The sequence below is a fragment of the Triturus cristatus genome, chromosome 3_1 (genome assembly GCF_964204655.1).
Source record: "Triturus cristatus chromosome 3_1, aTriCri1.1, whole genome shotgun sequence".
NCBI lineage: Eukaryota > Metazoa > Chordata > Amphibia > Caudata > Salamandridae > Triturus > Triturus cristatus.
This window is the reverse complement of record NC_140583.1, coordinates 309,782,142-309,797,362: the sequence shown is the minus strand read 5'-3', so window position 1 is coordinate 309,797,362 and position 15,221 is coordinate 309,782,142. Positions and strand designations below refer to the sequence as shown.

The window sequence follows — 15,221 nt, the reverse complement described above, 5'->3', positions numbered from 1 at the left end:
CCACAAACAGCACATGATCATTCTCAGGCAAGGGAACATCCTTGATATCTGGTCTTGGTTTCGTACAGTACTCAAGCACATCCAAACAATCATGATCATCTTCCATCTTTATACCTACATTCTCAATATCCGGCAAAAGTGTCGCTGGATTCACATTCGTACATCTTTCAAGAGTCACATTTGATGCTCCCAAAATCACTTTCTCATACTTAGTCAACCGACTATTTGACATATGCTGAGTTCTGCTTCTTGTCAAAAGAATTGCCACATTGTGAGGTACGAATACCCTTACAGGATACCCCATTATGATCCCCTCACTCTGTTCCAGGCTTCTGCATGTTGCAGCCACAGATTTTAGACAACCTGGTAAACCCACAGCTACAGGGTCAAGTGTCGATGAGAAGTACGCAATAGGCCTTCTCAATTGTCCATGTTTCTGGATTAACACTGAAAGTGCACATCCATTTCTCTCACTGCAGTATAGTTCAAATTCTTTTTCATAGTCTGGCATACCCAAAGCTGGAGCTTCACACATTTTTGTTTTGAGCTCTTCAAATGCTGCCAATTGTTCTGCATCTAGATCCAATGGATCTGTCATGTCACTTTTTGTCAATTTAATCAATGGCTTTGCTATCAGGGAAAAATTAATTATCCACTGACGACAATATCCCACCATACCCAGGAACATTCTCACTTCTCTCTGAGTTTTTGGAGCTTTCATTTCTCTTATTATTTTGATCCTGTCAGTAGTCACTTTTCTCAGACCCTTCTCAATATTATGTCCAAGATAATGCACCTCTTTCTTACAAAACTGCAATTTGGCTGGGGATACCTTTAACCCTCCATCTGCCAGATGATTCAGTAAAGCTATGGTATCCACTTCACAAGCTTCACGTGTCTTTGATGCCACAAGCAGATCATCAATGTATTGCACTAGCACTGAGCTTTCAGGCATGATCAGACTTTCCAACGATCTTTTCAATAACTGATTGAATATCGAAGGACTCTCCGTATACCCCTGTGGGATACGACACCATGCTAAAATACGCTGGCCAAACCTAAATGCAAAAATTGGCTGGCTGTCATGATGCAATGGAATTGAAAAGAATGCATGACACAAATCAATCACTGTATACCATTCAGCATCATGTGGAATTTGATACAGAATCACTGATGGATTTGGCACGATGGGACAACATGCCACCACAATCTGATTAACTTTTCTCAGATCCTGTACAATCCTGAACTTGCCATTAGGCTTTTTCAGTCCCATTATCGGTGAATTACACGGACTACTCAATAGTTCTCTCAGGACTCCTTGCTGAATCATTTTCTCAATTATAGGAGTTATCCCTTCAATTATCTCTGGTGTCATTTTGTACTGAGGAATGTTAGGATATGCAATTCCCTCTTTCACTGCAATTTTCACTGGATCTACATTATTCATCAATCCCACATCCTCTCCTGTAAAATCCCAAACTGCTCCTTTCACTGTGTCTCTCAGTACTTGAGGCAGATCCTCCGGATTGAACACTGGAAATGTACCAATTAATTCATTTTCTCTATTTTCTAGAGTCATGCGGTAGAAAACATCAATCATCTTGTGTCTCAAAAGCTATTCCATCTGGTGTACAGAAAATTGTGCAGTTCATCTTGCATAATAAGTCCCTACCTAACAGGTTCACTGGGCTTGTGTCACAGACAATAAATCTGTGCATGTCTGAAAATTTCCCTATCTGTACTTTCACTGGTTCAGTAAGACGTGTTCTGATTTGTGTATTGGCTACCCCAACTACTTGGATTGCTTCATCCGAGAGAGGAAGATTTCTAACATCTGTTGACCTGACAGTTGATCTTGTCGCACCTGTGTCTACTAAAAAAGTAACACTCTCTTCATTTATTTTCCCATCCACAAATGGTCCTGCCTGGTCTATTTCTAGAGTTGCACCAAGTATGCACTCTTCTTCCTCTCCTCGGCACCGTCAATAATCACTTTCAGACTCACTCCCTTCACTCTTTAACAAGTACTGTTGTACCTTGTTAGTACGTCTTGGTTTGTTTACCTGCTCATCATTGAAGAATCCCGAATCCTTACTGTACTTTTGTACCCCTCTATTCTGCGGTAAAGGTGGTTTTGGCTCTTGACTCTGCTGCTGTCTCACAACTTTCTGCTGTTGTTGCTGTTGCTGTTGGTTATTCCCTTCATTCTGCACCTGTTGATTTAAGGATTTACCCTCATTTAATGGTGCATTAGGACATTCTGATCTCCAGTGTCCCAGTTGGCCACAGTTGTGACACGGGAACTTTTTCTTTGCTTCCTCAAGACTTCCTCTTCCTTTACCTGCAAATCTTGGTCTATTTCCTGTATTATTTCCTAGATTATTTGCCTGTTCCACTAACTGTGCTTCCTGTCTTTCTGCAACTTTCACCTGTGCCCACATTGCTTTTTCCTTCAGCTTTCTTTGTTTTGCTTCAATTTCATCACTGAAATATTTTGCATGTCTCAGAATCTCATCTACTTTCTTACTCTGCCAATCCACTGTGTGTTCACGAATTCTCTCACCGATTTCAGGTCTAAGACCATATACAAATCTGTATACAAAATGACTCAAATCCTTGTCACCCAGGTGTTCATCTCCACTGAATTGTTTAAAAGCCAGTATCAGCCTTTCGTAAAAAGCATGAACTGATTCCTTTGCTTCCTGTTGTGTTCGATCTATTTTAACCCAGTCTGTCTCTTTTGGAGGAACTTTACTCTTCAGGTATACCATCACCTGATCGTACTTCCTCATCACTTCTTGATCTGGTGCCCCTGTTCTCGGATCTCTTGGATATTCCTCACTAGGCCAACTCACAACTATTTTACACTCAGTCCACAAGTCTGCTGGAACAATTATATCAAACAGACTATTCAGGTCAACCCACAGCACTTTTGACAATTTCACAAACCTGTCTACCTGCCTATACCACTCGACGGGCTTTTCTCTCAATCGAGGGAAATCATTCGTAAATGATAAAATATCCTGTCTGGTCCATGGAACATGTACATATCCTCCTCCAGGTATTTCTCTCATGGGAAACTGCTCCACTGGTTTCTCTTTTTCTCTCACTGGAAATGCTGAGTAAGTTGTTCTATCTTCGGGTTCATCCCTTTTCTTATACCACCTATCCTTCCACTTTTCCACATCACCCCATCTACGCAATAATGCCACCATTTCTTTAATTTGTCCTGTTCTACCAGAATTATTCAAATTCTCTATGTCCTTCTCTGTGAAATCCATCCTGTACGTTTTCTGTAAAGCCTTTACTTTATCAATGTCAACTCCTTGCTCATTTGCTATTGCTCTCAGTCTATCATGTGTACTTCTTGCCCTCCATGTTATGCTCTTACACATGAACAATAATTCACCATCATGATGACTTTTCAGGATTTCTGTCGGAACCGTTCCTGTCACAAGCTCCTCTAATTCTATACGTAATTTAACCACATCAACAACTTGTGAATCTTTATCCTTTCTCTGAAGAACCTTCATCCAGTCATTTAGGTCATCAACTGTTATTTCCGCAGTTTTCCTCGCTGAAACTATTTTCCTCTGCGGTTCTAAAATTGGCATCCCTAAACTACTAGAATCACTAACATTCATGAATTCATTACCTGTGTCATGTCTTGTTTGTCTCAGGTCATTTCTCCCTGTTCCTTTACCTGAATCTCCTGAAGGACCAGCTGAATTATTTGCAATATATGGAACTACCAGCCCATTTTCACTTACTCTCTGTCCATCAAACATAGGAATTACCGGACCTATAGTAACAGGCACTGTAACAGCTTCCATATTCATCGTTAACTCTCTAATTTTCTCAGTCAGTTCTGTTGTCGTCTTTGCTAATTGTCTGGCATTCCTGGCATTTTCCTCTCTGAAAGAACTATTATTTCTTGATTCAGATGTCATTTTTTCTTTCTCAACTGTATCTCTTATCGGAGAAACAACTGGTGTACTCTCTTCCGATTCTGATCTATATGGAGGTGGTCTCTTGTACATCATATCATTCAAGACCTCATCTTCAAACTCTCCATATCTTCTCCTATCTGTCTCAGAAACCCCTTCTTCTGAAGGAGCTGAAGGTTCAACTGTTCTCATAGGATATAATCCATCTGACATGGTAGCATCACGCCATCTTTTCATTCTATCTTGATGTGTCTCACGATCATGTCTCCTCCCAAACATGTACCTGTACTGACCTCCAGTTCTCTGTCTCTCTCGATTTAATACTTCTTCTTCCCATTCCACTAAAGCCTCGAACTGTGTAGGTCTCGGCTTCGGGTCCAGATGTGCCATCTTTTCCCGTAAATTTCTTAACACAGCCAGATTAAATGAACCATGTTCTGGGAATGCTAAAACACCATCTTCTTTAGTATAGCCAACCCAATTCTGCAACCATATACAGGTATGTAATCCATATTTCGCAACCATAAAGGATGCAGGTGTTTTCGCTGGAGGTAGCAACTCACCCTCTCTTGTCTTAACCTCTTTATCCTTACTAAACCATTTCTTAACCTTTCCAAAGAACGTCTTTTTCTTTTTCTCTTCCTGATAATACATCTTAGCTAATACTTATTAAACTCTCTACTTTTTTTAGGTTGAAAACTCAATTCTCGCTAACGCACCAGTCCTGGAGCGTCTACGTCACTAAGCAACTCTTCCAATCCCTGCGCGACTCACACTAACGCACCAATCCTAGCGCGAACCCTATTCTGAGTCACTATCCAATCAGTGCGCGAACCTTCTGACGTCAGTAACCGCTGCAGTCTCTGTCTCCTGTCTCTGTCACTCGTCTACCCCTCCTTTACAAAATTCTCAGTAGACTTCGTGTGTCAAAATTTCTACAAAATCTATTAGTTACAACATGAAAACATCTCCATTGTCTGCTTCGCTAACCACAGAATAGTAAAAAGAGAGTCTATTTCTCAAGAGTCCACAATTTTACATACATCTCATAACTGTTTCCTCTAGGACGTATCCAAAAGAGTCTTACAATCAATAAATGTATATGCATTCACGCACATTCATACGAGAAAAATATAGTACATGCACACAGAATCCTGCTTCTTGAGAACAGCGCACAATCTGCCTTTGTACAGAATTATAACTCACAACAACTAAGCAGCTTATCTCCGCCCAGTTCTGCAAACAAGCTCAGAGAATACCTATTACTCCTCCCGCAATAAGCTTTAACGGCAATCCTTACGGATCCCTGGGACTTAAGACCAGAGTTTCACAGATAACCTTCACTACGATTCACACTCCTTATATACTAGAAATGTCTAATAGTAACATACGACAATGTCACCGATTCCGAACCCAGACAATGTGAACGCGCAACTTCAATTGTCACACGTAATTCCTTACAATCCCGCCTTTCCCGAGAGCAGCATATACACCTTCCTCTGCCCTACTACGGAATTGCTTCCACAGCTTCCAAGTTCCAGAAGCACTACGTTTAACTCAACATAACGACTCCAACATTTAGTATTAGTACATATACCAAAAACATCAAAATAAATCAATAATCAATAAGCTAATTTACAAGCAATCTTATCTTATCAGATCAAGACAACCATCTAAACCATCCTCTGCTACCAGAGAAATTGTTACAGATCAGGGTACCTAAAATATGCCCACTACCACAGATAGAGTAATTTCACAGTTACACGCACATACATTCATCATACGCTAGGGCCCATTTCACTAACATACGCTCCAATACTCTACCAGCAGCAAACCTGTGGGAAGAAACTCCTAAAGCACCCTGCATCTATATCTAGGCGATAGGACCAGTTTAGTGGTTGCCTAACATAATATAAACAATCTATAAACAATAATCATAAAGTATTCAATAAACAACAAGGAAAGAAACAACCAACACCATGTTTAAAAGTTATATTGCTTTATCTAAAATTAGTCAGAATAAATCAGAATAAATCATTTCTCATAGTTACCTATTCTAACTAGTGTCAGAACGGGTCAGGACCAGTCTCTTAGAAAAGTCTTTTCAGGATAAGGTCCTTAGCATCAGTCCTCAGCAACGCAAGTTCACGCAGCAAGGCGACGAAAGAAAGTATGGGGAGAGCCCTCCCTAAGCTATCATTTTATAATGCAAAATACAATGAAAACACACATGAATTTGACAAGTAAAACTGTATCACTGAGCAGAACGAGAAGGAAGGGATGTAACTTTGCAACATCTTGAAATCTCCGCTCAGGAAAAGTCATAATACGCAAATCACGGAACAGGAACCAAGAACTAGAAACTATTAAAGTATCCATCTCGCTCATTTCCCTCGGCAAACCGGCTTTAGCACAATGTTTTTCTGAGGCTCATTGTTCACCAAGGACACATCATTTCTTTTGGAGAACCTCCAAGCTTGCTGATGTCCTCCCGGAAATTTCCATATAAGGACTACCGTCAGTTTTTCTGTTAACTGAACTCCAGCAGGGGTCTCCCTTGTCACATCACAGATTTTGCCGGCACCACAGCTCAGCCAGGCTTCAAATTATTCTCAGTCATTTCACAAAGGCCTCCATAGGCCACAATAGACCATCTTTAATTAAAGAGACAAAATAAAGATTACTACATCATAATGATTAAACAGTGTTAATATGATTTACTAATCAATTGCTGATATAGAGGAGGAAAGGGCCAAACTGGGCTTGAAAGCATTAGTAGTACCCCATAGGGAAACTATCTTGGCCTGGTGTTTTTCCTAAATTCATGTCGCAAAGTGTCATTGCGACTTCCTCTGTTGTGAGGGGTAGTTCCAGATCACCCTGTCGCTTCCACTAACTCTCGCCATCTGGATGTCAGTCACTAGTGGGGATGAAGACTTTCTCGACGGTCATTCACATGGTGTGTAAAGCCCACCATAGTAAGCTGTGAATGTTGCTGTACCATTCTCAGTTGTAATTGACGAGATGATCTAAGAGGCGCTTCCTTCATCGCCAGCCAGTAGAGAAGCATGCCTGATTTATTCCCCTACTCATAAGCCCTTTTCGTCGATGCCAACCAGCATTTGTGGGCCTTGTCTAGAGCCAGCTGTCGAATGGATGCTTTCTCTGGTGGTAGAAGGTTGCACTCGGTATCAGTCATATTGGCATAGCCGATTTGTTTTAATGTTAAGATGTTGAGTAGCAGACTGTCATTTGTTGATGTGTGGCCCGCTCCTTCCCTTTTAGGTGGGATCGTGCCATTCCTCAAAAGGTGGTCTTACCCACCACCTACAGCATGCCAGGGAAGTCTACAGTGTCTTGATTAAATTCATAAATGCTCCCTATTTGTTTGAGCAAGGAATTCTCTAAAGTCACGTTGGTGCAGACTAAGACCAGTCATTGTTCTACCACATTGGACGGGGTTCCTCCCTCCAACAACCAAAGACCAGAGTGACTGGGGTGTGATCAGAAATAAACGGGGCAATATGTGGGAGCCCACTGTGTATGGAAAATCGGAGGCAGGAGTAGTATCAGATCAATTCAAGATAGTGATTTACGTGCTGCAGAGTGGAGGGTGCATGCCTCGACACGGGGTTCCATTCTCTTCAGGCTTCACAGAGGTCCAAATCCTATGGTATAGTTATAGGTCTATTTATTATATGTCTATGTCATGGATATGTCATCATCCAATAGTAGCCAGTAGTATGTTAAGGTTCTGTAATGACATGCTAAGGCTCTATAAAATAACACTGGAGGCACACTGAGAGAAGTTGGTTGGGGTACTGGATGTCGTCTTCTAGGCTCAGTGATTCTGTATCTTATCTACTAATAAAATTGAATATTGGTTTAACTTCCCACAAATACGTGTCTTAATCTCTTCAGACCCTTAACCCAGCCCCACAATTTTCCATACACCCTGCACCAGGGGGTTCCAAGGCCCATGGCGTCTACTGTGGAGGTCATATTATCGTTGAAATTTCTCCAAATAAAGGTGATCCCATGGGGAGGCGGAGGCTCTAAGGGCGTTGACATTTTATGTCATGAAAGTGAAGGAGCCCATATCGGGTAGGGAAGGAAAGTCTTGAGTGGACAGCGTGTCCCACACTTGGGGTTAGCTAACAATGAAATTGAATTCCATAGGAGTAAAGTGCAAGCTCTGTAGGTGTAGTGCTTAGTCTTGTGGTGTGCAAAATAGACAAACATCAATAATGGTAAACCAATAAAGCCAGAACGGGCTAACTTAATGAATGAAAGTTTCCCCCCCCTTCCCCCAATATCTCTCCAACCCCAAGCTTCCCCCAGAAGCATCTGGTCACCCCCTAAAAAGCATACTAGAACAAACGTAGTTGTAAGTCATAAGAAGTGTTCCAAACTTAGGTCCGTAGTGACACTCAATATACGAAGCATACAGGGTCCATAAGTATCTGTCGGAGTCCCGGGAGACTTACGTCTGTTATGTCCAGGGAGGATTCCTGGTCCAGGTTCTGGGTTGGTGATGCCGCCCCAGCCGCACCTATGGATTGAGGGGCATTGGATCTGAGCAGGGGAGTTGGGATGGAAAAGTCCTCTAAGAGGTTCTGAAAGTGGGTCATCAGAGTCCGAGTATGAGCCGGCCGCCTACGCCCAGCAGTGACATCTCCACAATTTCCATTGTCTGACAAGGGGCTCAGTATGGTACCAGAGGTAGCCCTGCACCGAGGACGACTCCCAAGCAGAAGTTGAAATGCATTGTAAGGGTCATTGTTACATTGTCTACTCCCATGCCGACTCGATGAGTATCAAAGGAAATGGCCATAGATTTGTTAATGACTTTGAGTGTTGCCGGGAATATCAGTATCTATTGTAGTTTTATTGCCCAAAGTTTCGTTTTAACTCTGTCATATGAATTCCGGGCTCATGAAAAATGGCAGGTGTAGTCATGAAATGTCATTATATGCTGGGATAGGTAGTTATTTCCCCTTTTTTCTGGGCTTCCTGAATGATTTTGTCATGATCTTTGTAGTTCGGGAGTTTTGCAATAATCGGTTGAGGGGGATCCCTGAGTTTGCATCAAGCATCTGAGTGCTGCTGCCACCACGAAGCAGCTAGAGAGTTGAAGTGTGGGCACCCAGGAGGTAATCCATCCTTAAGGAAGGCCTCCAGAGTTAGGCCCTCGGTACCCTCCGGAGAGCCCACGAAGCGTGCAAAATATGCTAGTTTACCATTTGTGCAGTCACTGTTCACTCATCTATCTCATACTGAGGGTAGAAGCTCTTTGTTTTGTACTTTTCATATACTTTAAGGCTTTCATTTATTTAAGTAATACTTACAAAGTTTACAAACCATAACTTATATAGTACTTTTGTAAATTGCCTATTGTTTTGTAACTTACCTTCTGTAGGTTTTCGTGTAAAGCGCTCGGTTACCCGAAAGGGTCTTGTTCGCTCTATATAAAACTCTCAATATATAAATAATAAATCATGAACATAAATATATTAACAGACCACATAAGATTTGCATGGTTTGCAAAGAGCACAATATGACTCTTTGGGTAGTCAGTGTAACAGAATGGCCCATTTGTATCAACGTGCAGTGGGGGAACCCAAGGTGTGCCCCTGTTTAGTCTTCAGTTTAGCCACCTTGGGTTTGCAGATCAGATGAGAAAGCATAGTTGAGCAGACCTAAAAATCTGTGTTTAGGGCTAAATGTGGAGACATTGTCACTGCTTCTGGTTTTGTGTTTCTTAGATGGTCCAATCCTTTGAGCGTAGTAACCTGGCAGACGTGGGACCACAGACAACCATGGAAGTTGTGGAAGATGTGGTAAGTTACAGATCATGTAGAGACTGGGAAGATGTGATAAGCTAAGGACAAGACACCTGTTTGAAGATTGTGGAGGACATGGTAAGTTACAGATAGCAGATGTGCATAGAGGCTGCAGAGATGTGGTAAATTACAGAGAGGATAGAGGTATGGAGGCTGTAGAAGATATGGTAAGCTAACAGGAGACAGGGAGGCTGGGAAGACAAGGTATGCTAAGGATAGGCGTTCGGGGGCTGGAGGAGACATGATAAGCTGAGGATAGAAGAGTAGCATGGAGGCTGGGGAAGACGTGGTAAGCCAAGGACAGACTGGAATGGAGGCTGTAGAAGACATGGTAAGCTAATGACAGACTGGCATGAAGGCTGGAAAAGACGTGGTAATCTAAGGACAGGAGAGTGGCATGGAGGCTGGAGAAGACATGTTCAGCTAAGGACAGGAGAGTGGCATGGAAGCTGGAGAAGACATGTTAAGCTAAGGACAGGAGAGTGGCATGGAGTCTGGGGAAGACGTGGTAAGCGAAGTATAGGAGACTGGCATGGAGTCTGGAGAAGACGCGGTACGCTAAGGATAGGAGAGTGGCATGGAGGCTGGAGAAGACATGCTAAGTTATGGATAGGAGAGTGGTAAGGAGGCTGGGGACGATGTGGTAAGATAACAATAGGAGAGTGGCATGAAGGATGGGGGAGACATGGTATGCTAAGGACAGGAGAATGATATGGAGACTGGAGAAGACGTGGTTAAAGAAGACCAGGAAAAAAGGCCTGGAGGGTTTGGAATACACAGTAAGCTAATAGGAGCAGATTGGCATGAAGGTTGCAGAGGATGTGGTAAGTGCTGTATGTAATGTCTGTTAAGCACAGCAGATAGGCACAGTGATTTGGAGTCTACAGTAGGTTGTTGCATGTCACTGTTTTTCTCTCTGTGAAATCTCACCTTCATGGTCACGTCGTAACAGCAATTGAATTAGAAAAACCCTGATGACCCACATATTCCCTTTCATGTGAAGCAGGAACCTAGTATTCTCACAGTCTATCACCTGCAACTCTCCAGGCAGATCAATTGTCAGTAATGAAAATATTGAAAATTAATTTTAAGCACCTGTAACCCCCACGGAGTCCCTCTTCTCCTCGCCTGAAGGCAACACAATCCTTTAACACTCACTCTAACCCTGGGGTACAGGTACAGGAACTTCTCACATTCAGGCTGTTTATGCCATAAAACATACCCCATGTGATGGTTTTTCTTCCTCATAGCTCAATATTTTTCTTCCCTATAGGATAAGCTGGAGTCAATCCTGGGGGACCATGTCCTGAAGAAGAAGTACCAGCAGCAGCTCACAGTCTTCATTGTGGGCTACGAGGAGACCTGTGGACAACGGAAATACCTCCTCTCGCAACTGCAGGAGGTTAGAATCTTGTACATTTAATCATGTTAGGGGTAAATTGGGGTAGACATGGGAAGCGTCTTAGGTTGTTGCGTAAGTTATGATTCTGGCATAACTGCACAAGGGCTGCTTTCCACCCACGGGTGACATAGGTGAACTTGGTTTATGCACCATAGTGAATGTGAAACACAGGAAAATGTAGCCCCGTAGTATCCTATTAAATTTGTAATTGACATTGAAGTGTTGTTTTTGGGGTACTAACAATCCCATAAAGAGATTAGGGGCTCCATGGTAACAGAGCTATTTCATTATTCACAATATCACACACTGCACTAAGAAGAATGCACACTTTTAGTTAAAAGTATCTATTACTACAGAAACAATCTGTTTCTTAGTACATCTAAAACAACTACACAGAATATTATAAAAACCCCAAGCCAAATTGTTATTAATAATGACAACAAAATATATATTCCTAACATTGTTAAAAAGTTATCTAAAACCTAACACCCTAACGTCTACTACTATGCGCTATACTAAGAGAGCTTGGAATCCAAAACAACTTGCAGTCTAGAGTTCCTTAGGGAGAAGAAGCGCACAGCATACCTTGCAAAGCTGTCTTTATCAGTGGGGGCAAAAACATGCTGTGGCCGGTCTTCCTCCGGACTCTGCTTTATTTTATCAGCTTGAGGCTTCAGGTACGATGTGGCATCTGTGAAGTACAAAGTTTGCCAGTAGCAGGTGAGACCGTCTGTAGCAGAATCTCAGGCAATAATCTGGGTGAAGGACCTCTCCTGACAAGTGGTCGAGTGGCGCTCCTTATATACTAAATCTTATCAGAAATTGGAATTTCTGACATAAGTTTTGGAATGTCTGACATAGAGTATGTACATCAAGGTATGCATCCCAGAAGTTTTTGTTGTAAATTAAACGAAGATCCAACTACAGGATAGCTTAGGTAGTATTTATTATGATGGTAAGATCAAGAGTAGAAGTTGAAGTACTGAGAGCCCCACCAGGAGCAGCCTTCCTGCAGCCCATACACCAACTGCCAGCTTCACTCATCCAACATTTCACAGCATCATCACGCTCCACCAGTCCACATCACATTCACACTGCCTGAGCAGCAAGTACAACACATCTCCTTTCTTTACGGTGAAGAAGAACACAATGCAATGGTCCAAGGAAAAGTATACATTGGTAAAATATACATGAATGGTAATGACATGAGCACCCATTGCAAAGACCTGAAGGTGGCTAAAGAGCATACAAGTTAAGATCAAAAACAAAAAAAACACAGTACAATGGGCATGCAAGTTAACGTCCAAAATGCAAAGCAAGCACAGAAGAATGTAACAATTTACTTGAAAGTAAACAAAAGATATAAAATGATGGAAAACAATGCCCACCCATGTACTCACAATAATGTAAACAACAAACTGGGTAAGATAAAAACAGTCTTTCTGCTTTCTTAAAGACTACACTTACCCACATCTTCTCCCTTTCCACACAAAAACAAACAAGCCCACATCCTACTACCCCAAACGTAACCAACCAAACCTCTTGTGCCACAAACATACCAGCTGGCCAGACTGAAATGAGCGTGAACATGCAGGGAAGCAAACCTCAATGGTGCAGTAGAGATCAGCCCAAAGCAAAACAAGTACACCAACGTGAGACCATCCCAAAACCACCCAAGTGGAAGTAATACATGAACAGGTACACAAACAGCACTCAACAAAAAACTACAATACAAAAGAGTGATACCCAAAGTCGACAACCAACCACTAAAAGGTAGCAGACGCGAGTGACTCCTATCCAGTCACCTCTAACACAATGCCAAAAGGGTGATCTGCCTAAATCAACCCACACCCACAAAAATAGTGGTAGACCAAAGAGGCTTAGCACCAAAAAGTCTTCTCATGCATACACCACCAACGGTGAGGGATTCGCTTACCCCCACAACCAAAAGTCATCTCATACACTACAACAACAGGGTGACTTACTCAAATCAACTCCAGGATAGTTTAGGTAGTATTTATTATGATGGTAAGATCAAGAGAAGAAGTACAGGGAGCCCCACCAGGAGTAGTCTTCCTGCTGCTCAACCCATACACCAACTGCCAACCTCACTCATCCAACATTCCACTGCATCATCACGCTCCAACATTCCACACCACATTCACACTGGCTGAGCAGCAAGTACAACAGTTTCCTTATGAACAGATAAGGCACAAGGACGTCAATTCAGACTACATTATTTTGGCTATATGTCTATACGTGTTCTTATTTAACCTTGACATGGTGAAGGGTAGACTTTTGACCCAGGTGAATGTCTCATTAGATGGGGCATCTATGCCATTAATCGAAGAGCTTAACGCTATCACAAGTCCTAGAAAGATAAAGTCTGGAGGCATATCCATCAAAAGGTAGACATGATAATGATTCTGCATAAATCAGAGAATATGGTGACGTCCATTGTCTAAGTTAAGGAAGATGGCAACCTCCATGGACTAAGATGGAATTAGGACCTACACAAGATGGAGCGAGACCTTAGGGACTTTACTTCAAAGTGGCACGTACATATGTGACTGTGGGAAAGAGCCCTTTTTGTATGGTTACCCCCCAGGTTTTGCTCCAAATGCTAATGTTTAAGATTCTGATAGTGACTGCATTCTGCTGCCCAAAACCCAGTGCCTGTGCTCTCTCCCAAACCTGTTATGTTCGACTTGGTAATCCAAAATTGGTAAAGACTTTACACCCTTATAAGTCTCTAGTATATATTACCAGGGGTACCGAGGGCATAGGTAGTAAAGGGGTCCCCAGGGCTGCAGCATAGTTTTGTGCCACCCTGGGTGACCCAAACAAACTACTGAAAGCAGGCCTGTCATTGCAGACTGCAGGAGCAGTGCAAACTGCTTGAACTCAACTGTGCCCTCACCATGAATGGCACAGTCAATGCACTTTAATATATGTCAGGCACCCCTAAGGAAGGCCTCCCCATCTCAGGATGCAGGGTGCATTATATTAAAGGTGTGGACATATAAATGCAAGTCTGTGTGTCCGTATATAGTGGTGTTCCCCATTGGAAACTACTATAAGTATTAGTGGACACTAAGACAACATGGGCTTCCAACTGGACACTCTCGAGTTTGGCAGCTCCATTATGGTACCACTAAAATATGGCAGCTCCATTACGGTACCACTAAAATATGTCATGTTTGGTACCAAACAAGGTGACTTTTCACCCCTGACACAATATTCGCGCCCTGGGTGACGTAGCATGCACCCAGGTGGCACCATAGAGGTTGCCCACCTAGTTGTACCAGCTTCACTGTGCTCTGGCTGATCAGGGCACGCTTTTCCATGCCTGCGGCAGCCAAGACAGGATTTTTACCTCCTGCCAGGCAGTGTGATCACTCACAGGAGTCGGGAAGAAAGGCTTGGGAAGGAAGGAGGTCACACCACCCAAGCATGAATTGGCACATTAAGGCGGTGAACTTCAAAGGATGCACTGCCTCTGATATGCATCTGGGCTGTCCCCCTCAGGAGGACACAGCCCTCCCCTTACCCCAAGCACGCTTGCAACCAGGCAAGGTGGAAAATTAGATATGGAGGAAGTGTACACCTCGAGGAAGGCTGGCCACAACTCTAGGGTGGGCAGCCTGCTCTGTGCACCTAAAATAAAATTCTGCCATCTTTAGGAGGGCAGATATATTGTATTCTGGGTAGAACAGATGACCTACACCACCGGATATGGTCACCTCAAGGGTGGATTAGCTGCATGGACTAACAGCCCATTGGCTACTAGCTCCTACACCTCTAACTCTCTTAAATCAAGGTTTTAAAGGACCCTCCCTGACACTAGAACCTAAGAGCTGAACAACTTACTTCACAGGCCCAAGAAGAAACCTGTGTTGCCGACAACAGGAATTTTGCACACAGCACAAAGCAAAAGAGGCAAAAGACTTGGAACTGAGTGAACTACCCTCATCCTTGGCTAAAACTCGATAATCTCAAAGAGAGGGACCCCAAAAGCAGCCTCAGTCT

General features: G+C 42.8%; 1 protein-coding gene across 1 annotated transcript in view; it reads left to right on the top strand.

Moving 5' to 3' along the window:
* LOC146860159 (uncharacterized) overlaps window positions 1-15,221 on the top strand; it is a 330,246-nt gene that overhangs the window by 48,933 nt on the left and 266,092 nt on the right. The window contains exons 3-4 of the mRNA XM_085646318.1: window positions 9,713-9,787; window positions 11,064-11,192. Coding sequence (XP_085502444.1) covers window positions 9,713-9,787; window positions 11,064-11,192 — 204 coding nt within the window. The remainder of the gene's footprint in view (window positions 1-9,712; window positions 9,788-11,063; window positions 11,193-15,221) is intronic.